Raw genomic sequence first — 23039 nt, 5'->3', positions numbered from 1 at the left:
CTGCGCGGCAGACACCTTCCGGTCCGCGAGCCGCGCGCGAGGAGGCGCTGCTCGCTCAGCGCCCTTCAGTGTGTTCCAAAAAAGGAAGAGGGGCGGGGACACGCCAGAAGTACCGACATCGCACGTTTGCGTCTGCGGCAGCCCCAGTGGCCTAATGGATAAGGCATTGGCCTCCTAAGCCAGGGATTGTGGGTTCGAGTCCCATCTGGGGTGGGGTTTTTTTTTTCCCCCCCACCGTGCCCGGCTGAGGCGGGACAGCGGGAACCCGCAGGAGCTCCGCGAACCTCAAACCGCGCCGGCCTTCGCCCGTGGGCTGCGGCAAGCCTGTGTGTCCTGGGCTTTCCGAGCGTCCCCCGTGGCTTCTAGCGAGCTGTAGATCGTTTTAAGACCAGACACCTCAGAAACACGCGTGGGCTGCGAGGGAGCACGGCCCAGCTCGGCTTCCCGCCGCGGCGTGGGGCCCCCGGGTGCCTCCCCGGCATCCCGCTCCGGTACATTGCCGGCCCACGCGCGCCGCGGACAGGCCGGCGGCGAGTCGCTCCTCCCCCCACCCAACGGCCAAGCGCGAGGCGGGGGAGGACACGCGCAAGGGCCTCGGTTCCACGCTCGACCTTCAGCACGTGACCCCCGCCGGCGGCGGGGCGGGGGAAGCGGCGATCGTTCGACTCGGCGCTCAACAGCCGCGCCCCCTCGCGACACCCGGCAGGAGGCGCGAGGGTGAAGCCCGCGCGCGCCACCCGCTTCCTCATTGGCCGCCGCCGCCGCAGCCGGGCGGCAGCGCGCGAGGGGCGGCGCGCGGCAAGATGGCGGCGCTGGGCTCCCCGCTGCGGACCTTGCGCGGGCTCCTGCGCGAGCTCCGCCGCGCCAGCGGCCCCGCCGGCCGCCCGTACCGGGACACGGCCGCCTACCGGCACATCCTGGCGGCCTTCCGCGCCCACCGGGTACGCGCCGCCCCACCCCCGCCCCTCCTTCCTGTGGCCTCCCTCCTGGGGCGGCCCTGCCCGCGGCCGCGCAGCCCAGCGAGGGAGCCCGTGGGCCCGGCGGGAGGTCAAGGGTTCGCGGCTTGTTCCCTTCTCCGGGCAGGTGACCAGCGAGAAGCTGTGCCGGGCCCAGCAGGAGCTGCACTTCCAGGCCGCCACCTACCTCTGCCTGCTGCGCAGCGTCCGGGAGCAGGCGGCCCTGCACCAGGAGTACCACGGCAAAGGGGAGCGCTCGCCGGAGGAGGTCGCCGGGCTGGTGGGGTTCAGCCTGCCGCAGCAGCCCGGAGGGAAGGGTTAATGTGATCGTGTCTTGTTCCCTATTTATTCCCGAATAAACATCCCCGACTGTGGAAACCCGCTGGGTTTCCTCGTTTGTGTTTTCTGTCGGGTTTAGGTTGCCGGTCTGGTGTGAAAGAGCCATAGCTGGGAATCCCTCACTTGGTTTGTCGTGCACCACTTTGGCCTGAACGTGTGGTAGGACACGCAGCCTCCACGGAACGAGAGGAAGGTTTGTAGTGGAAAAACACGACAAGGCCTTCACTGCTAAACTCATTTGTCTGAGGAGTTGCAAGAGTTCGTCTCTCAAAATCTGTAGGTAGTAGAATTTGCCTCTCCACTGTAGGGTTTTCCAGCCGCGTTCTCTGCGTGGGGGATTTTCTACCCTACCAAGAGCAAAGGTGCTTTCTTTGGAACATTAGTGGATTCTGGTGAGCACAAACCTCTTTCATCTTGAAAAGTTTTTCCATGGTGGTATGCTAGTGGTAACAATTCAAAGACACAGATAATAACGAATTAGGTGTTTCTCAGTGTCTCCCAGCGGTCAACTCTGTGACTGTAGGCTTCCTATGCTGTTCTTACACACTGAGAATCTCAGAAAAAACTAAAATGAACTGATTACCACCAGTTACACTAGACACACAAGTCAGGCTGCCATTTTCTTGCTTATCTTGCAATCTAGAACAGCAAGTTTCTTTTTATAAGAAAATAAATACTGGCTTGAATTGTTGCTGCCCTCTTTTCAGAAGAAGGTTTAATTATATGCAAGATGTGTAAGAAATCTGTAGTAAGAGTGACTTATAATGGCTAAAAATTTGAGGCTTGTTTACTTGAGGGAGAAGCCATGAGCAAGGCTAACAAAAGAGTGCTTGTTGGTGTTTGGTTGGTTCTTTTGGGTTTTTTGGTTTTGGTTTTTGTTTACTACCAGGGAAAACAAAAAGTATTCTGTCAGAGAAGCATTGCAAATAGAATTCCTTCATCTAAATCTGTATATTCCCCTACCCCTTTATTTAAAACTTGGGGATAGTTTAATCCCCAGAGTATGGTAGATATGCACACTAGATCCTTAAAACTGGGGAGATTTGGGCTACTTAGGTAAGGAGATGTGAACTACAAGTTTTAAGGTTCTGTAGACCAAAATCTGATTTGCAATTCTTGTAGTGTCTTCCTAGTTAAGCAGTGGTGGATTTTTAGCAATGTGCTGACATCACAGGTGGGAAAGTACCAACCTGCTTGCAGCTCAGTAGATGAAAGTTATGGGAAGTCACCATACCCTGAGAATGGCTGTGCCCTGTTTCTTGCTCTGAGTTATTTAATGCAGCTACTACATTCTGCTTTTTCCAGGTGGACTAAAGGTTCGCTCTATCCAAAGTCTGTTGTGTATTGCTCCAGAAGAAAATTACATGGCTCACCGAAACCAGTTTTGAAAGAAAAGCTGAAATTTGGCCAGAAACAGATGCCAAAAGCAATCTTTGCTCTTTAAAGAGTACCTAGAGCTAAAGGTTGTATGGTGTGGCTACAAGTCATAGGTAAAATGTCTCCATTTCCCCTGAACATACTATGGTAGTAAATAAATTTTTAACTATATCTCTCCAGTTATTTCCCCATAAATCCAAACTAACGTAATGACTAACAAAAGTAGATGTATATGTTAAAGAAAAAATGCCAGGATGTGTTCTGCACAGCTGAGGAGCACCAGGTAGGGAATATTTTTTTATGCTTGTTATAAAGGACTCCTGGCTGAGAGCTACATCTTCCTGTGTGATGTCCACAGAATTTGAGCAGGGGCGGGGGGGGACGTTAAGGTTTTTTGACGTTTTCTTTTCTCTCTTGTATTAAGCAAACCTTGAAAGTTGAACACAACCCTGGCTGTTGACAGCTAGAACTGATCCTGGTGACAGTCGTTGGTGGCTTTTTTGCACTAGATTGCAACACGATGGTTAGAAAGGGATAGTCACAAAATGCAGGCATTAGGATAGGTAGAAATAGTGAAAATACTTTTTCTGAGACTGGATCTTGTTGCTCTGTAAGTTGAATTAGCTGCAACACAGAACAGTACCTTCGCTTTTAAGGGAGGCTCTCTAAAAAGTGGGTATTACATGGGCTTTTTTCATTGACACAGCTGTACTTGCACTTGATGGTGTGAGAGAAGCACGGGGCTTTAAACTGGTGCTGAATGTCAGTCAAATAAAGAGAATTGTCTTTAAGAAGCGTATTTCATCAGTGTTAGCTCAGACATACCTACCTGCTCACCATTACTCCTACCCAGCCCAGGTGCACCTGTGCACCCTCATTTGTAATGCGCTCCTGTCACTTGGTGAGCATCCCAGGGAGACATGCCTGTGCTGGGACGAGTGAGTGGGGACACGCTGCTGGGCTGTGAGGTGTCTTGCATCCTTTGGTGGGGGTGGAGAAACACTGGCCCAGGTTGCCCAGAGAGGTGGGAGATGCCCCATCCCTGGAGACATTCACGGCCAGGCTGGACGGGGCTCTGAGCAACCTGATTCAGTTGGAGATGTCCCTGCTCATTGCAGGGGGTTGGACTAGACGACCTTTGAAGGTCTCTTCCAACCCAAACTGTTCTATGTCTGTTACACAGCCCAGGTTTCTCTCCTGCTTTGCATTAATTTCAGTTCAGCCACGTGCTTTGGCCTGTTAGAATCACCCTCATGGAACTGTTCCACTTGGTTTCCCCTCAGAGAGGCAAGAACCCGGGACGGACCCATCGGGCCGGGCGCCGCTCGACCTCCGCCTCCCGGGCGCGGGCCGGGAGCTCCGGGCGCCCCGGTGTCGCTCTTGCCGGGCGCGGCCGCCGCTGACCCGGAGACCGGGGAGACACAGCGGCCCCGCGGGGCCGCCCGGCCAATCAGCGCACCCCGGGGGCCCAGCCCGGCGAAAGGCTCGGCGGCCCAATCAGGGACCTCGCCGCGCGGTGCGTCACAGGCCGAACGCCGCATGCCGTAGCCAATCAACGGGCGCCAAGGCCGGACCGCGCTGACGTCGCGGAGCGGACGAGGGGGCCTAGGGCGCGTGCGCGCGGGTTTCCGTTACCGCTGGCGCGCGCGCGTGGCGGGCGCGTGAGGAAGCGGGAGGAGCGGAGGGGGGAGGGGAGGCGGCGGTGGCGGCGCGAGGCAGGTTTCCCGCGCCGCCTTCCACCGGGAGCGCGAGACAGAGGCAGCGCCCGCTTCCCCCCGCGCGGCATCGGGGGAGCGGCTCCGCCCGGGCCCGCCAGTGACGCGAGGGGGAGGGCTGAGCGCCGGGCCTCGGGCCTTGTAGGCCGCTGTCGGCGTGACTCGGCCGGGCCGGCCCCCGCGCGCTCAAGATGTCGGCGCAGGCCCAGATGCGCGCCATGCTGGACCAGCTCATGGGCACGTCCCGGGACGGTAAGTGCCCCCCGGCCGGGGCGGGGGAGGGGAGGAGAGGGCGGAGCCGCCGAAGCCCCTGAGGTCACGGCGATACCGGGCAGGCCGGCCGGCCGTTCACCGTGATTGGCGGGTCCGGGGCCCGCTCCCTCGTACCCCCCCGCGGGGGCGGGGCCTGGCGAGGCCGTGGGTCAGCGGCGGGTGGGGGCCTTCGGCGCCACCACGCCCGGGGATCGGGGCAGTCGGGCACCGCCTCCCCCCGCGGAGCTGCCGTCTCCAGCCGTTGTCCGGGCATCGGGAGGCGGTGCTGCCATTTCAGCCGCTGTGTAAGATCCGGTCCCCGCGGTGCCCGGGGCTCGTAAGTGGAACCGCACCGCTAAAGGCGGCCCGCGGAGCCTTCCCGCGCGGCTCACCCTGAGGGGACGGCGGTTGGCTGGATCGGGATCACGGGGAGGGGGGAAACAAATAAATTAAAAAAGCCCCACAAAGCACCAGCCACTTCAATAGAGCAGTGGTTTTTTTGTGTTACTATAGTTTTGTCTAAAGTCTGACCCAAACCATCATTTCAGTCAGCAGGTGGGTATGGCTGTTCCTTTCTGAAAGAGAGACTGTCGTTAACCCAAGCGATCGGACTCTTTTAACAACAAACAAGCCTCAAGCAGCAAACTAAAAGCTTAACATCTAGAGGCAGTAATGCCAAGAGAGAGATAGTAGGTGTACAGTCAGGCCTTGAATCACTCTGCTGTTACATTCTGAAATGAAGATTATCGCTGTGTAAAGCTGCTGAGAATTTTTGTCTGGGTGCGTGGCAGTCAACATGAAAGTTTGAATTGGCACTCATCCATAAATCCACATAGTTTGGGGACTGCTAGAAAAGAGCAGTTCCCGTTATGCTGTGTAGTATTTTACCTATAAACAAGAGAATGCTGCACCCGAGGGTACGCTGCAGTCAGAGATTATTTGAATGTTTGGCATGTTGTACTCGCTCCTGCAGGCATTTGCTGAAGCTTCATGCTGAATTAATGGTTACCTCTTTTCCCATGAACCGAGTAGGATATATGAACTGGGATGTACCTTGTATGTGCTGGTCATCTGTTGGTACTGGGGTAACATGATCTGATGCCTTTTTTTATTGCAATCTAGAGTTTTAATTAAACGTAACTAGTTTTCACATATCCAGTATAACATGAATGCTGTCTGTGAAGTGCTTACAGTTGTTTTAAACAGGGGTGTGATAATTTATTGGAAAATTACCGCTCTGTGGAGATTGCCTTCCAGAGCAAGGCTGGTTGGTAGTCATCATGAAAGACCTGACTTAGGGTGGTTTTGTCTTGAAGTATTTGAAATACTTCATGTGGTGGTTGCGCGTCTTAAGTTGTTGGCAAAGTAACATTCATATAACTCAAGTCTTCCCAGTGTTGGCACATAGATCACTATCTCGGACCTACCTAAGGCTACACAGAAGGTTTCAAGAGGGAGAGGCTGTTTCAATTTATGAATGTATTTTCTGTTGGGTGGTGGGAGAAGAGCATGATTTACCTGTGGCAAGTGCTCAAAAATGCAAAGGGACTAAGATCTAAAAGAGGAAAAGCAATTTCAGACTTGATTGTTGTTAGCATTGTAAGAAAGGAGTTATTTTATTGATAATCATACCTCCCCCCCCCCCGCCCCGCCGCCTACCAAGCCCGTAATTCCCAAACCGCATCTGCTGAACTATTTAGAAACCAACTGGCTAGAGAGGAAGCATTTAAACGAAATTGTCAGGGTGGGGAAGGACAAGGAGAAAAGACTGTTTGCAAAACTGGTATTCATTTTTGGATTAAGTGAGAAATTGAGGAGCATGGTGTAACACCATTCTAGTTTGGTTTTTTATTTTAAATATAAAATCCAGTGGAACATTCCTTAAACCGAAGTGCACACAGGGACTGAAAGTTATCGTTTTCTGCAGAGCTGGTGCTTATTAATAAATTCAAGGCCAGGCTCAAGGTCATTGAAATATTGCTAACCTTGAGGGTAGTGTGTTTTGAGGTCATTTGGATTTTTATGTTCCTATCACCTTCGACAAATATTCTATTTTTAGTAATATGCAAATAGCAGCCTTTCATCAGAATATGGCATTTTTTTCATTTATTGGTAGATCGTAGCTCTCATTTCAACACTTATCCCCATTGCCTTTGATTTTGCTCTGCCTGGCAGAACAATAGAGTTTAAAATGTTTCTAAAGAAATAATCTTTCTTGGGTGATGTTTGTGTTTTATGTTGTTCAAGATTACCAAAGTGTTTTTTCATTTCTGTGTTTGTACTTTGTCATTTGAGGGGTGTTTTTGGTGATGGTGGGGTTGGTGGTTTGGATTTTTTTGAGGAGCCCAGACTGTGTAAGTTTAAAATTCTTACCTATATTAGAAAAGATAGAAATCAAACATTTGATCTCTTCAGTGAGAATAGAATGAACTGTAAATTCAAAGTTAATGTTGTTGCCTGAGTCTGTAGTCTGTATTAATTTTTTTGGAGCTTATAGTGTCATTCATAGAGAACTGGAACATGCTCTGAAAATTATTTTGAGAATTCCACAATGAGATGCTCAAACATGGTTTTAGGAGATGAGCTGTAGGCTGTAATTTGTGGAGGTTTGTGCACACTCATTATACTGATGTCTCTGGGGCCAGAATGGAGAAGCTTGAAGGAAGTGATTATGAAATGTTGTTATGGATTTGCTGTTGAGCTCTGAGAATACCAGGAAAGCACAGGTCTGTATTGGTCAAATTGATTCAGAAAATACCCACTGAGCCATAATGTTGCTGCAGGAATATTTATGAAACATAAACTGTGTTAGTAAGGTGGTTTCCCATTTCAAACAGAGTTGCCGAGCTTGTGACTGTCTTGAACTGGGTATGTGGCCCTGGGCCTGCCCTGGCTGTGTCCTCTCCCGGGGGGCCCTGTGCTTGTAGGCAGGGAGAACCGAGAGCTTTGTGACTTGCTTTGGCAACCTCCTTCCTACCTTGTCTGAATTTTGACAGCGGGATAGATGCACTTGTAGTTGCACGGCGTCGCTCAACGTGTGGTGAACGGCTGCCTTGGTACCTGCCAGGATGTGATGATGTTCAGGCGGCCTCTTGCCGGCTGCCCACCCGCTCTGTGCTTGTCTTTGCTCGTGTGACAGACACCTGACAGAGATGCAAAATAGAAGGGACTTGGCAGATGCTTTTCAAGTGTTTCCAGTGAGTTGCGGTTCTTAGAATTCATCTGGGATATCTAAAAAGCAGTTGTATTGTTAATGTCAATACAGTGAAATCGTTCTGTAAATGGCAGATATGGTTCTGTTTCGCATGTGGAAAAGCACATATTTAAAAGCAAATGTGTTTGTTCTTTTAATACCTGAAATATACCTAATTCAAATTTCTCTTACACACTTCTCTGGCAAGAAGTAGGAAACTGGATTGGATGTGGACCACGCCAAAATTTAAAGGGGGGAAAAAAAAAGGCTTAGATTTTGATGTTAGTAAAAAGTTGAACTAATTTAATATAGTCATGATTGCAGGCTGAAAAAATCTTCTCTGAAGTATGTCATTCCAAGTACTGATAACTTGACATACTTAAAAAGAGAGGCTTAAATATAAGCTACTGAATAAATGTGAGTTTCCCAAATATTGAGAAATAAAGAGTCCTGAAGACCAGGTGCTAATCTTATGTACTTAAATACAAATGGTTTTCTTAATTTTTTTTTTCTTACTGTTAGCAGTTAAAATAAAGGACTTTTTTTTAATATATGTCCATAGTTAAAAGGTTAGTTCAACTTTATTGTTAATGACCAGAGCTGCAGGAACTTGTCTCACAGAAACATTAGAATTAAACTGATAAAAAAATTAAAATCACATTTTTCTAAATACAATTTAACTGGATTTTTTTTTTTAAATAGTATGCTTAGATAAACCCTGGTTTTGCCATCCCTATTCTCTAGAAAATAGGAGTGATCCTTACAGATAGGATAATAACTGTTTTAAACAAGTCATTTACAAATTGAGTGAAATCTTAAGAATTGATATTAGTACCCCAGGAATACTTTTTTTTCTTTCAGAATATGGCTGGAATGAAGAAAGATTGCCAAGTTTTCTTTAAAAGGCCTGATTGTAAATATCCCGTTGTATCTTAAGTCAGCTTATCTTGTTTAACTGATTCCTCTTCTGCCTGTTTATTACCTGCTCTGCCTTGCCGTATGAGCGCTAGAGTCTGTGTGAGGAGCTGGTTAGAATCAGAGGGTGGAGCAGAATCATTCCTTCTGACAGAACTGCAGAGGCAGAGCAGATCAGAATGGCCCTGGAACAACACAACATCTTGAAACTACTGAGACTTGACTGTTGCAAAGAAATGTGGTGGCTTGTTTTTGTTTTTTTCAAGATTGCTGTTACATCAAAACTAGTTTATACTCTAGAAATATGAAAAACTAGCAAAGTTAATTAGATTTCTTCTTAAGAGACAGGCAGATTTGTGTGTGCTTCTGAGACTTACATGTGTTCATGAAAATGTTCTCCCAAGCATCCCAACAAATACTATGCTACGTGACTAGCGGAAAAATCTTTAAAGCCTTTAGCTGTACAGAACCCATACGTAAGAAGTGCCGATCAGCACCTCCTTTGCTTCCCCTGCTGCCTTTTTGAGCTGAACTGCTGTGTTTGGAGTCTTTAAATCAGTTCTTTAGCTGTTAGTAGGAGAGCATTTTTATTTTCTAGATCATTGTCTTCTGCCATGGAAACTTAAAATATCCTTTTTGCATCTTTTCATATCTTAATCAGTTTTTCTGTTTTACACTAGCCACTTCAGTTACCCTTAGTACTGGTTACTAATGTGTGACTTTTTTTGTCCTCTTTGTTTGGGAGGAGTCGAAGTGACACCCTGTGCTTATCTCAAAAGTCATCCTGTGTTTGATGACACCGCTTATGTGGTAACAGAGGTGTAATCTAGAACTCGTAACCCATTTTTTAATTTGTTTCCATATGAGATTATTGAAGAGTTCTCTGTCTACTTAAGGATGAGTGGTGTGTTGAGGTTGGTATTTTCAGGGTACGTAGATTTTGTTTTCCACTTTGCTTTACATTTGGAGGTGGAGGATAGTATGTGCTTTTGAAGTCAGTTTTCAGTATGTTGTTGTCCATTACTGGAGGACTGCTGGCCATTTCAGTAGCTTCGTGCTGAGAGCCGGGTCGGGGAGCCAGGAGCCTCCTCTGAGAGCTCTTCTTACGAACATGGATTGGCAGAAGGCAGAAAAAAAGTATCTTGTATACAGGAATTTCTGCAAAACCTACCCAAAATGTTAAATTGATATCAACTTAGAAACCTGAAAATAGTAGCAACACACAAACTTCATGAAAAGATTCTTCATTTGTCAGTTGGGAATGATCAGAAGGTTTTAGGAGCAATGGTCATGTTTAGTGAATTGTGTGTTTGCTGGCTTCATTCTAAATTCTGGTACTTTAGCCCTTGAAAATGAGGGGAACAGTGAAGGGCCTGAGGAATTTTTCTGGTCTGGTTTAGGGGCACTGTATGAGATGGCATTTATGAAGAAGCAAATGGGCATATTCATACCTCAAAGGTAATCTTTCCTATATTTGTTCAAGTTGTAATGCATTGGCTAATAAATGATTTCATTATATTCTCCATTTACAAGTATTAATTCAGCCATAGTGTAAACCAGAAGCAATCCTGCTTAGAAATGTATTATTCTAAAGGTGTTATGGTAAAGATGTATCCAGTGTTTGTGAGAAAAACATCAGAATTAGCTGCCTGCTCAGTGTGTAGCAGGAACAGGATCTTCTGTGACTGCGTGAGCCTCAATTAAATAATGATGTTGAATACTTGTTATACAGGGCTTGCTTTGCTGATGAAATTTGATACACAGTCTTTAACCTGATATTCCACTCGGTCGCTCTTCATGAGTAAAGCTTTCAGAGTCCCTTGCCAACCTGTTGGGACTCATGCTTAAAAAATGTGAGTGGAAAGCTAACTGGTTTTGATTGATGTAACTTAACGCAGAACGTCAACAGCATGAAAATGCCCATTGTTGTGGATGGATTGCACCATCAGTTTGCGATTGGAGGTTACAGTTGGATTAGAAAGGGTAATTCTCATCAGTGTGCTGGGATTGTTGTCAGTAGTATATTAGGATACCTCAGAATAGCAAAAGACACTGGATCAAATAAATCGTTGTTATAAGCATGTTATAATGCTAAGCATAGTTGGTATGTAAGTGTTCATTCTGCTGGTTTGTGATTAAAATATACTGAATAGAAGTGACATTGTGGAGTCTTGTTAATAAGTTAGACTTGGAAATTCAGAGTGGATTGTATAGTACAAGTGAACATTGTGATGCATGCAGTTGGCAAGTTTAATACAAACTAGAAAATTTCCTTTAAAAAGTTTACTGCCATCATCTCTTTAATATTTATTTCTAACATGCAGTTTTCTTACACTTATAAAGAATATGAGATATGCAAGCGTAAAATTTCGTTAATGTTTGGCTTTTTTCTTGAATGGTTTCAATTCTGTTTTAAAGTTCTCCATTCATCTGAAAAGTAATCTTTTATAGAAATGTGGTTTGGGACAGTACTTTAAGTAAAACTAAAGCTACTGCTTCTTTAGGATTTTTTTTCCTGTATCTCCATATAAATTTCATCAATCATATGATTTTTTTAATGGAGAAAATCTAATTGGAAAAACAGGGATACCTTATAGTAATAGGTGTTGACTCCTATAATGCCCTGCTAAATTACATCGATTTCTTTAATGAGCATGAGTCCTAAAGATCAAGTAGTTGAATGCTCTGCTATTCTTCAGGGCCAGGGTTAAATAAGTTGCTATTCTTAGCTAATTTAATTATTTACCTATTAAAATAGAACTTGTAAGAAGGTCTAACATATCAATGATAGTGTCCTCTTTATAAACATATGAGGATACTTCTGAAATGTAGATGACTGCAGCTACTTGGTACCCAGATATATTGTTTTCTTACAAAATATATAAAGCCTTTTTTTAAAATACTCATAAACATTGTTCAGCATTCACTTGATCGTTTGACCATAAAAAGAGTGTATAAACCTAAGTATAGTTTGACAATGAGAAGTAGCGTCTTCATTATCTGACATACCACTTAAGTCCTTAGCTTAAGAACATGGCTGTTCATGTTTTAATTCTTGGAAGGTACCTGCAAAACTCTCTTTTGCTATGCGTTGAATGTCAGGTGTACAGTGGATTTCAGTAAAAGATTTTATTCCGCACTCCTCCCCTCGGCAACCCATGTAGACCACAGGTCATCACCTGCTCAAGATGATTCATTTGTAAGTCAGCAGTAGAATTAATCTTCTGTCTTTGCCAACAAGTCTGCACTGTTTAGGGGTATCAGAGCTCACAAAATTAACAACGAAATAAAAGCATTTTCTGAGGCTGTCAGACTCTAGAATGAGCTGTCAGAGGGGCACAAAATTCAGTCACTGTTAGGACATAGTATATGATACCTTTTTGCTAAACCTTTCCTTCTGAAATAACATAGATTAAAAAGAAATGCAAATGTATGAAACTGCTTTTTCATAGGAAGGAAAAGGTAAATACCTGAATGTTCTGTGCATGGGAGCCTTCCAGAAAGTCTTAAATACTAGACCAAAGGCACAGTGCAGAAAGAAGTGTTTAAAATGTAAATATGGAACATGTTCTTGAGGCTGTCATTGGTCAGTTTCTGCTACCTCTTTTTTTTTCTTTTTCACCCCTTTATATTGTCTTGTCTCAGTTTGGTAATTGTGATTATCGTACTAGCCACTTAGATGAAAAAGAGACTGTATTGTAGCTGTAGTGTCAAGTTCCTCGTTGTGGTAGAGGTGTGGAAAAAGCTACATCTAAATGTTGAGGTAACGTCTCTGAAAATACTACTTTCCAATTTTACGTAAGGAACCATGAGTCTTTGAGCAATTTTCTGGTCTTGATAACTCCTTGATTCCTTATGAGTTAGTGCTTTTAGGCCATCAGTTGTGGTTTTTTAAAATATTTTTCTTGATTTTTGTTTGTTTGTTTGTCTTTATATAGAAGAATCTTTACAGTCAACATGTGTTTCTAGATGCTGTGTTAAAATTGCTGGCAGAGTCTATTATTCTATACAAACTGAACAATCTGGCCCCTTGTTTTATTTATAAAGGTTCAATGTATCTTTGCCTGCCTACATCAATCTGCAAGGGAGTGTCAGAAAGGCCCCGCATTCGCCGAGCCGTGAGTTATCAATAACTTTTCAGATGTGTTAATGAATGTGGAACAAACGCAGTTATGTGTTTAAAAAAAATATAGATCCACCTCCTAAAAAGAGGGGGAAAAAAAAAAGCAAAAGCAAAAAAAAAAAGGCAAAACTCTTTACTGCAGTAGCAGGCATGATTATAAAGGGATTGCTCTAAACTTTTTGTAGTGTAAGTATAACTAAGCAGTAAGGTCACTCTCTAGAAAACCTATTGTTGAACTGCTTTGAAGCTGTCTTTAGCCTGTGGATTACAGGTTTTAACTGTTGCAGCCCCCAGGCAAATTAAGCATCTGGTGATTTTGGAAACGTCCGTTTGCTTAATAATCTGAAACTTGGCCCATCTGAAAATGTTATATATTAGCATCCTATGCATAGAACTATATTTAAATATCTGATTACATAATAGGAGGAAAGGCTTGACTGATAAGATATGGGGTTTTTTATTCACCTCTGTGTTTACCTCAGTAATGAATTTGGCTTCTTGAATTGTTCAGTAGATTCAAAATTCTCAGTGTTTCAGGTCATGAAGCCATAAACCTTAACTGCAAAATGTATCTACACTCTTAAAAATATTTGATGAAATGGAAAAGGCTGCTATCGGAACTCATTGTATGTCTTCTTTTTTTTCCAGCAGCCCTCCTTGCTTCAGTAATTCACCAGTAGGTTTTCAATGATTAGACATCTTAACAAATTGCTATCTTTTAAAAAATTAGTAAATAGATACATCCTGAGAGAAATTAAGGTGTTTTATCATGCCTGCGTCTTAACAACAAGAGAGCCGTAGCAGTGATCGCTCTTCCGAATCTCAAATAGTGACAATTATGTTATGACTGGAAGGAAGACATATTCCCACCCTCATCCCCAAAATACCAGCTGGTTACTTTATTCTGAAGACTTTAGGTCTTGCTCCAAGATGGGGTTATTTAAACTTGCAATTGGACCTCAGTGTGTGGGCGGTTTGATGCTTCTGCTGATGCAGGAGCTACAACCTGCCATGATGAAGATATAATTCATATGTTCCCAGCCCAACAAACAGCACATAGAAAAGAAAAAAAATACAGCTTATGATATGGAGATATGCAAACATCTGTAAAATAATTTTGCATATAGGCTATGTCCATATGTTTGACTGACTTTTTTCAGGTTCGTAAGCATTTAAAGTCATTCTTCTGCCAACTCTATGCTACTCCCATCAGAAGCAAGAGGGTGCATTGCATACAAAAGCAAAATCATAAAATGAGTATCAAGTGGGATTCGGTGAAGACTCAATGTGTATCATTTTGTGTTTATGAGGCTGCTTTTATATGCTAATTGTTGCATACAAATACATCACTATTTCATGCAAAATCTGACTAGAATGTCCTATAGCTCATTTAACAAATGCTGTTGTAACAAAGTGTTTTTAAGCTAATGCTGTCTTTCTGGTTTCAAGCACTTTTCACGCTGCATTTTTGAAGGGGAAGTGTGAGAGGATTTTTAAATAGCATTATAGAGCATTAAAACATGTATTGGTGTTTTTTGGCAAAGAAGCATACAGTTCTAGTTTCCGTAGACCTTCACTATGTGACAGGGCAATGTTAACGCTTTGCATGTAACCTGTAGAACATGTCTGGCTTCCCCAGATTTCTAACCTGGAGTGTGCTGATTTCTATATTGCAGGTGACACGACCCGTCAGCGAATCAAATTCAGTGATGACAGAGTTTGCAAGAGCCACCTTCTCAACTGCTGCCCTCACGATGTGCTCTCTGGAACTGTATGTAGCTAAATCTTGTGTTTTATTTAGATAAGAATGGAGAAATTGAATTATATTTGTTCTTTGTGATATCTCTTAATTTCATAGTTTTCAGCAGCTATCAATCTAGTGCTCTCAGGTGGTTCAGAGGGGCTTTTATAAACAACTAATTAATGGGTTATGAAGTTAATTTTTATAAGTTTCTATATGGTAATTATTTTCAAATTCAGTGTTGTTTGCTACAACAGAAAAATAAATAAATTCGTAATGTTACCTACATGAATTGCACTATAGCAGTTTTAACTGGTATAGTTGCAACTAGTAGCAAAAAAAGGACATATAATTTATGCATAAATTATTCAAGTTACTTTCTTAAAACTTTGTTGTAGTGAGAAAGTATCCCACACAAATATTTGTGTAGGAGAGAGAGGTGATTTTTCTTTGTTGAGAAATACTTTAGCGAAAACAGTTGAAAGTTCAAATAATTACATATCTAGAAGCTGAGATATATTTAACGTGGTAGTGACACTTATTGTATGATACCCAGTTACTGGGCCATTTCCACAAACTCTAAGGCAATTTGAGAATCTCCATTTATGGCATATTAGTAACTTGTTTAATTTGGATTTCTGTGTCCTTTAGAGCAGAGGTTCTTCTGCCTGAGCATAGCAAACAAGGGGCTTAGACACCTGCCAGTAGCTTTGTCAGTGTGTCCATGCTTTACCTTGTGGTGCCTGATTAACATAGTTTATTCTTTGTGAAAAACAGAGTTTACATTGCATTGATTATGTAACCTACTGTTCCATGGTGTTAGAGTAATTGACAGTAGAGAGATGTAGTGGTATAATATGCAGAGACTTGTGTGCCTGCCATTCTTAATGCTGCACTTTGGTGGCTTTCCTTCTTCAGGCTGGCACATTTTCTTATCCTGTGGCAGAGGGAAAAATAAGTACTGGAAAACCTGTCTTAAGGGTTATTTGAAGCATTATTGGTTGTCTGTGCTGTATCATTCCAAATGGTTAACTTGGCTGGAGCCTTTAATGAAATACAGAATGAAATTAATTTGCAAAATGGAAAACTGAAATATGTAGACTTAGTAGCTGATTTACCTGTTGCCTGGCCTCTAACGTGCTTTCCAAGTAGCTGTGATTTTAAATTACCATAACATTTTTGGTTGATCAAAGAGCTTCAAACATGCATGCACACACAAATTTTGTTTTACTAATTTTGGTTCTTGTACTGAGAGACCGGTAGTTACAGTCCGTCCTTCCCTCCTCTTCAGAGTCCCTCCCTGCAAAAGTAGGCACAACTGTAATTGCTGAGAAGCACAGGAAGAAAAGGCAAAATAAACCGTTGGACAGAACTAGAGAATTTAGCATTTGCCTCAATAAAAAAGGCAATGGAACAGAAAAGGCCCACAGTTGACCTTCTTCATAAGTCTTGTGGCTTCCTAAATTTTTTTTTCTATGCTTAAAGACACTCTTTCCTTCTGCTTTTGTATCGCAAAGTTCTATCATACCACAAAAATCAGATGTCTTGAAAATAATGTGGTGTGTTTGACATATACTGAAGGTAATTCACACTGAAGATAATGCATCTTGCACATTTTTCCTTACCTTCAAGTCATTCTTTTTTTATAAGTTATATCAATGCTTTGTATACCAATGCATATGTAGTTTTATTTTGAACTGTTCTGTGCATTACTGTCCGAATCAAATGGAGGAAAAAGGGAGAAGAACGTGTTTCTCTTCACCCATCTGTTATGTTGTCCGGTGTTTTGGTTGTGTGATGAGGAAAATAGCTTGTGGTTGGGGGAAGATATGCGGCATAACAGTAAGCTATAAAAATATAGAGTCATTGGTCAGAATACACAAGAAGATACTATTAAAAGATTAATTTGACAGCTTTTCATTGTGGTCTAGTTTCTGTAAGCAAAGATTTCTAGAATGGCTGTCTTTAGCAATGAAGAAATGTTTATCTTTAAAATTATAAAAGTCATAGTTATCAGGCATCGGTGCCACTTACAGTGCAGACCAAGCCTGTAGGTTAGGCTTGCTTTAAGTCCTCACTAGAAGTTCTCATCTGTTTCATACTCTTGGAGTATTCAACTAAGCTTATTCAGTGAATATCAGCCTTTTTTTTTTCTTCCCCTTCCTTGTGATGCAGTTAGTCATCAGACCACAAAATGTGTTCCACTATGTAATCCTGGTTCCAGAAAAACAGCGACTAGTTTAATCCTTTTAGTGGGAGTAGTAGAAAAGGGCTCATAAGAGACAGGCTTTATCTGACCCGTGTGATGTTCAGCTGTTTACCTGGTCCTGGGTCTGAAGAAATGGACCTTCGCTCTTAATAGCACAGTTTTTAAAAGGACAAGAAGCATGCAGTGTGACTGCACAGTTTATCATTGATTTGGAAAATGATTGTGGAGTTTTCTCCACGGTTTTGATACGAAAATTTTGATGCATGTTCATGTTCAAGATCTGCAGGTAACAAGGGTTTTAAAAATTTTAATTCAAATCCAGAATCTTATCCTTCTGAAAGAATAAGTACTCTGAGGACATTTCCTGAGGTTAAATATCTTCATTGACTAGATTACCAGTAAAAGACTGGACCTGAATTGCTATTTTTTGTGTCACAAGATAATCTGTGCAATTCCTGTGAACTGCATTTTACTGCTCTAGTCTGCAAAATGCAGACTTCTGTGCTATTCCAAAACACCCACTCTTTCAAAAGCACTCAAGGAGGACATTCACAGATAACGCAAGACAAACGCAATGACTCACATGAGTAGGCTCTGTTAATTTAGTGTGTTCTTTTCTGTAATGGCCGAGTACTCAAAACTCTGCCAAGGAATTGATAAATAATATCATGTTCCCCAGGCTGCAGTATGTATTGGTCGAAGTAGTGTGTATGTGTGTATACTTTTTTTAGAAGGTTGAAGACTTTTTCTTTGTTGTCCAGATTTCTGCATGTATTCTCTCTTCTCTTGTAAGATGCAGTGTGTGTGTATATTTAAGAATACGGTATGAAGTCTTTTATTATTTCTAGACTTCTCCAGAACGCTTGCAGTAGGTTTTTTCCTCAAGTTTCTTTGATCAGATTTATCTTTTGGTTAACAATAGAAAACGTTTTGGGGAAAAAAGCAGCTGTACAAATTAGTAGGGTTTTGAGTTTTACTAGGAGACTTCCATTGTCTAGATTGGCAACAATGCACAGCTGCTTACTTTTTTGAGCTTTCTTTTGCACTTCTCTGTGTCTTGCTTCCTCTGAGTAGTTGGTATTTAAAGGAACAATAAAGTTGTATTTAAAGGAACCGTTAAGTATTTGACTTTGGAGTGTAAAGCCATAAGAATTAGCTATATTTTGAAATGTAATTATTTTTCCTGACTGCTGTTGCTAACAGCATTCATTCCATATCAGTTACCCTCTTGTTCTACTTTTCTAGATAGATTTGTCTAGTTGTCTGTTAACGAGCTTCAGTTGTTACCTACTTAAATCAGGAGATTTTGGTTACATTCCTATTTTATTTCATTTTACTTAGGGACATTTTTTTTGTTACTAGCGTGCTTGTTTTGCAGGCTTGAAAATTCTAAGTCACCTAGTCAGAGGTGTCTTAGTGCTTGCAGGAAATGATTTTGTGTCACTTCAGGGAGGGTATGGGTTTGATTTTTTTTTTTTTTTTTTTTTTTTTTTTTTTTTTTTTTTGTGGTCTGCTTCTAAGAGCAATGGGAATAATGGGCTACATGGAAGACATAGGTAGAATAGTGAGTCCCAATAGCAAAAATGTAAAAAAAGAGAAAAAAAGAGTCCTGTTTCAGTCTATTAAATTATAATTGCAAATCTGTTTTGCTTTGTGATTATCTTTTTATTTGACATGTGTTTTGAAGTTTCTGTGAGGCACATAGTAAACTAAGTGGTAATATCACAGGAGTGGCTTTGTATTCAAGGTTGTAGAGCTGTGTCTGTTCAAAACCTGCTTTTGACAATGCCTCTCACAAAAGCTCTTTTATTTTTAAATAACGCTTTTTTCAGGTTTTGGTGCTCTGCTTTTTCATAATGATTACTTGGGCACTGGTTCATGTGCGTAAGTCAGTGGTTTAAGAGTTTCCTCATTCATTTCAAGTTGAGAATTTTATAATAATAGATTAGTAACACTTTGGAAACCTTAGCTACGGGGACATGCTGAGTAATTTGCCACTTAAAGTTAGCAATTTTTATTTTTCTTTTTTTTTTTGTCTTAAGGGATTAACACACTTTACCTTTTTTATTCTTAATGGTTGCTGATGATAAGGCTTGTGTGGTTTTGGGTTTTTTGTTTGTTTGTTTTTCCAAACCGTGGTTCTTGAGTTATTTCGCATTACAAAAATGTTTGTATTTATCTCTATTAAGAGATTAGGACTGAAAGCTACATGTGTAGGAGTCACTTGACTCCCCCGTAATGGTACAAACCTATTAAGCAATATTCTCTGGAGGTAAGCTCTGTGCTGTCTTCAGCAGGTTTTACAAGATGTGTGAGAATGTGTTTTCTCTGTCTTTGTTTCTGAATGAATAGCTGAGTACTCATGTACTCAATGACAAGGTGGGAAGATTTAAAGAAAATGCTTTTAGTAATTTTAAAGGTAGTAATGTCCTGAATATTTATAGTAACCTGCTAGCTACCTTTGAAGAGCCCAAGCACTTCAACACTTCTGCAGCAATCTGGCTTTCTTATGGCTTGATTGTGCTCCCCTGTTGAAAAAAATTCGCAAATACTGTATGTGATTTTGCAAACCATGGTTGAGAAGCTCCTTTCTGCTTAGTGGATTAAATTGTATTTATATTTATATGTATTTTTTGAGGAACATTGCCTTTTGCATTTTATTTATATTGACATCAAAGTATGCCATCAGCTCAGTCCTGCGGTTAAGTATATCTTTCGGTGCTCAGGAATTTGCTGCATTCTGTTCTTCAGAACTCCAGCTGACTAAAACCATATTGATTGATACCTTGGTTTAGCAATATACTTTAATACGTGATTAATCTTATTAAGGGTGGAATTCAGCTCCAGATTAAGACATCTGAATTTAGGTTTGAGCTTAGGAGCTAGGTGTGAAAGCTTGCACTGGAGTCAGAAGGGATCTAGGCTGTGGAACCTAAAGGAAGATTCAGTTCACTTGCAGCTAGAGATCTCTCTCAAGGTGGGCTGCATCGATTTAGGCTCACTGACTGTACTGTCTAGATCTCCTTCTACTGTGGAAGAGAAGTTTGAATATTTCACACGTCTGCAGATAGGTCTTAGTAAGGTGGTTTAGTCTGAAGTGTAGTTGCCGGTAGTCTCATTGGTTCAGTGGAGCTATTTCCATGCCTAAAGCTTAGGTGTGCCAGAGTGATTATTTGCTGTAGTGCTGCAAAAAGTAGAGAAATGCAATTTCATCGGTAGCAAGGGTGTTTGCATACAAATTCCAGTAGTTCTCTTGACAATTTGAAAAAGGGAGAGATCTGGTTCCTCCAATGTATTTTTTTTGGTCCTGTCAGATCTTCTTAAGCAAACAAACAAAAACCCCTTCTTTTGCTGTATGTGAACTGCTTTGGTATAGGTATCTTTATAGCTAGAAAGAATTCTCTATATAAACACAGAGTATCTTCTTTCGAAATCTGTCAAAGATGCATACTGGTTTTAGAAGCATCAATAGTGCATGCTACTGTGTCACACTTGACTCAACATTAGGCCTTTGTGTTTTAAGTAGCTTTGGCTTTTCTGTGGTCTTTTTTGCACTGTATATAGAGTACATTTAATAATCTAATATCTGAGGTCAAAGGGTTGTGTAGTAGTGGTAAAAGTGCCAAAATGGGGATTTTGCTGTAAATAGTTCAAGATGTGAAAAGAAAGCTGCCTTAATTTCATGTTCCAGAAACAGCATCACATCAGTGTTTCGTCTCTGGTTCAGCTATTAGTGTCAGCTACTCTGAGTGCACATTTATATTACAGATAAACTCTTCAGAGTATTGCCTGAGTCCTTGGCCAGCTCTTCCTTGTCTATTCATATTTAACTCATTTGATTATTTTTTTTGCTACCTGATTTGATTGGAGCAGAGCTGTGCATCATTGTTACAGAAATATGGATTACATAGATTTAGTTTATTAATACCAAAGGCATTCTAGCAGTTTTGTGGATGGGATGACAAAAATGATTTAGTAAATCATTTCAACATGAGATTGTTTGGGATGAAAGACCAGTTTTCTAAACCTCAGCTCTGGGAAATCAAGTAGCTTTAATTGCCCACCTATCGCGGAGAAATAAAGTAAGTATTGCAGAAAATGGTTAGCAAGTTGTTAGTAGGAGACACTAGTTTCTTAAGCGGAGCTCAGCTGTAGCAAAAGGACTCCTGATATCCTGCTTTGCATGTGGTTGCCTAGACTATTTTCTAGACTAATCTTCAGCAATAACTTTCAATTGTAAGAAAGATTCTCCGAATGTGTTGGCTTTTTTCTGGTTTTAATCTTGAGGAAAAGTGCAGTAACTGCAAAACCCCCAAAGCATGGCTTCATATATTCAATAAACCTTAGTTATATCTAGCCTGAGGACTTGGATGTTCTCACCTTTCTTTATCTGCTTTACTCATCTGGACTGCTCTGTAAATCACTTTTAGTGTTAAGTCTGTCTGAAAGTCAGTGTATCAGCAGTGGAAAAAGAACCTGTTAATGTTCTTCATAGCCATCTTCTGTTTCAAACGTGATTGATCTTTACATGGCTGACTGCCAATGCTTGTTCTTTGCCTCTGAGGGAGGGCACATCTTGGCACTAAATTGCAAGGTGGACATGTAGAAAATGAAAATAATATTTTACTGTATCTTTTGTCCATTTTCATCTGCCATTCATCTACTTTGCAGCTAGTCATATAAGCCAAATTATAATATGTCTTCTGTGTTTATTAAGGTCCTCGGCAATCCCTATCCAGCATAGACTTTTGACAGTGATGAATCAACCCCAAGATGAATTGTCTTTACCTAATGTTGCAGAAATACCAGCAGAAATGCTTTTTTAGCCTGATTTTACGTATAATATGCAAACTAGTTTTAGAGTTTTAAATTTTTTTAATGTCTCTTTACGTTGGGGTTTGCTAATAGAACTTTTAAGAAAGACATTTAGTAGTAATGTTTCTGTTAAGGTGCTTTCAAGGGATTAGCCAAGACTAGAACAGTCTGTGTTAAGGAGCAGTTCCAACGATACAATTTTTTTAGCAGCAAAGCTAATGAAAAAGAGTCATTTTCTCTTGCACCTGCTCATTCTTGCTCCCTGTCTGTTAAGCCATGTGAGTATTTATAAGGCTGTACCATGTTGGATCAAAGAGAGGAAGGAAAGCCAAAATTTCCTGTCTCCTGATAGAGACATCCGACAAAAAGAAATCCTCCCTAACCACCTCCCTCATCCCCCAAAATTGCTGCTAACATTACTGAAATTATTCAAGAGTTTCTGAAGTGGCATCTTGATACTCTAGGAGATCCTAGCTGTTCAAGTCCACTATTGCATTGCCCCCTACATATTGTCAGCACGTCTGTTTGTGTGGCTGCCTGACAAGCTGGACAAAGATACACTACTGAAAAATGCCCTCTGTCTTTGGTTTGCTAAGATACATTTTACCCAATCAATATCCAGATTGTGTTCAAATGCACAGGCAGATGTGCCAGCATCAGGTGCCACACCACAGAGATAACGGGAGGACAGAAAATTGTTCAGTAGTAATGCTGGCTTAGAGTGATTACCATCCTTTCAGGCTATGTTTTTTTAGTAAAACAACATTTTTGCAGGATGAAAAAATCATACCACTCTACCTCTGTCTCTTTCAGAGAATGGACCTTGGAGAATGTCTGAAAGTACATGACCTGGCATTAAGAGCAGACTATGAAATAGCATCCAAAGATCAAGACTTCTTCTTTGAGCTTGATGTATGTATTTTGTCTTAATGGTGGAGAGAAAGTATAATTTGTGTACCTAGGTGGATAAACTGAAAAACAAAAGTTAAGTTTTGGTACACACAAAATGAAAGCTTTTGGAAAGTAATTTTATAGGAAGAGGCAGAGAAACCATTGCAGAGTTACATAAAAGATACATGCCTCTTTATCAGTGAGTATTTAGTTTGCATTGGTAATCATTTCTAGGTAGAATTGTTAACAGCATTCCACAGAACAAATTATTGTAATCCTGGATGCTGTCTTAGTGTTATCAAGTAGCAGGCAAATGTTAAGGGTATGTATGCTTTGAAGAGAGTTTTAAATTCTATGCTTATTGAGGAAAGTAATTTTATATTTGGGATAACAAATCATATGCTAGATTTCAGTATAATGTAGTTTGAGTAATGCAGTTTTGAACTCCTGACTAGGAAGTTAGTCTTCACTAGGACAAAAAGGTTTGGGGTTTTTTGTTACTGTTTGGAGGGA

General features: G+C 41.7%; 1 protein-coding gene and 1 non-coding gene across 5 annotated transcripts in view; both read left to right on the top strand.

The window, feature by feature from the left end:
• The first annotated feature begins 140 nt into the window (after positions 1 to 140).
• TRNAR-CCU (transfer RNA arginine (anticodon CCU)) lies at positions 141 to 213 on the top strand. The gene has a single exon. It is a non-coding gene; the product is annotated as a tRNA-Arg (tRNA).
• Positions 214 to 765: 552 nt separating this feature from the next.
• The window catches only part of LOC135990837 (putative RNA-binding protein Luc7-like 2), a 35484-nt gene continuing 13210 nt past the window's right edge, over positions 766 to 23039 (top strand). The window contains exons 1-4 of one of the 4 annotated variants that reach the window (XM_065638964.1): positions 766 to 941; positions 1084 to 1210; positions 14547 to 14641; positions 22449 to 22547. In XM_065638964.1, the coding sequence (XP_065495036.1) occupies positions 804 to 941; positions 1084 to 1210; positions 14547 to 14641; positions 22449 to 22547 (459 nt within the window). In that variant the 5' untranslated portion in view covers positions 766 to 803. Of the gene's footprint in view, positions 942 to 1083; positions 1211 to 4297; positions 4640 to 11920; positions 11947 to 12794; positions 12866 to 14546; positions 14642 to 22448; positions 22548 to 23039 lie in introns of those variants that run through there. The other 3 variants (XM_065638955.1, XM_065638939.1, XM_065638947.1) reach the window with 3 other exon arrangements.

This window comes from Caloenas nicobarica, chromosome 1 (assembly GCF_036013445.1).
Source record: "Caloenas nicobarica isolate bCalNic1 chromosome 1, bCalNic1.hap1, whole genome shotgun sequence".
Taxonomy (NCBI): Eukaryota; Metazoa; Chordata; class Aves; order Columbiformes; family Columbidae; genus Caloenas; species Caloenas nicobarica.
The sequence above is the reverse complement of the archived record's forward strand: the minus strand, read 5'-3'. Positions and strand labels throughout refer to the sequence as shown.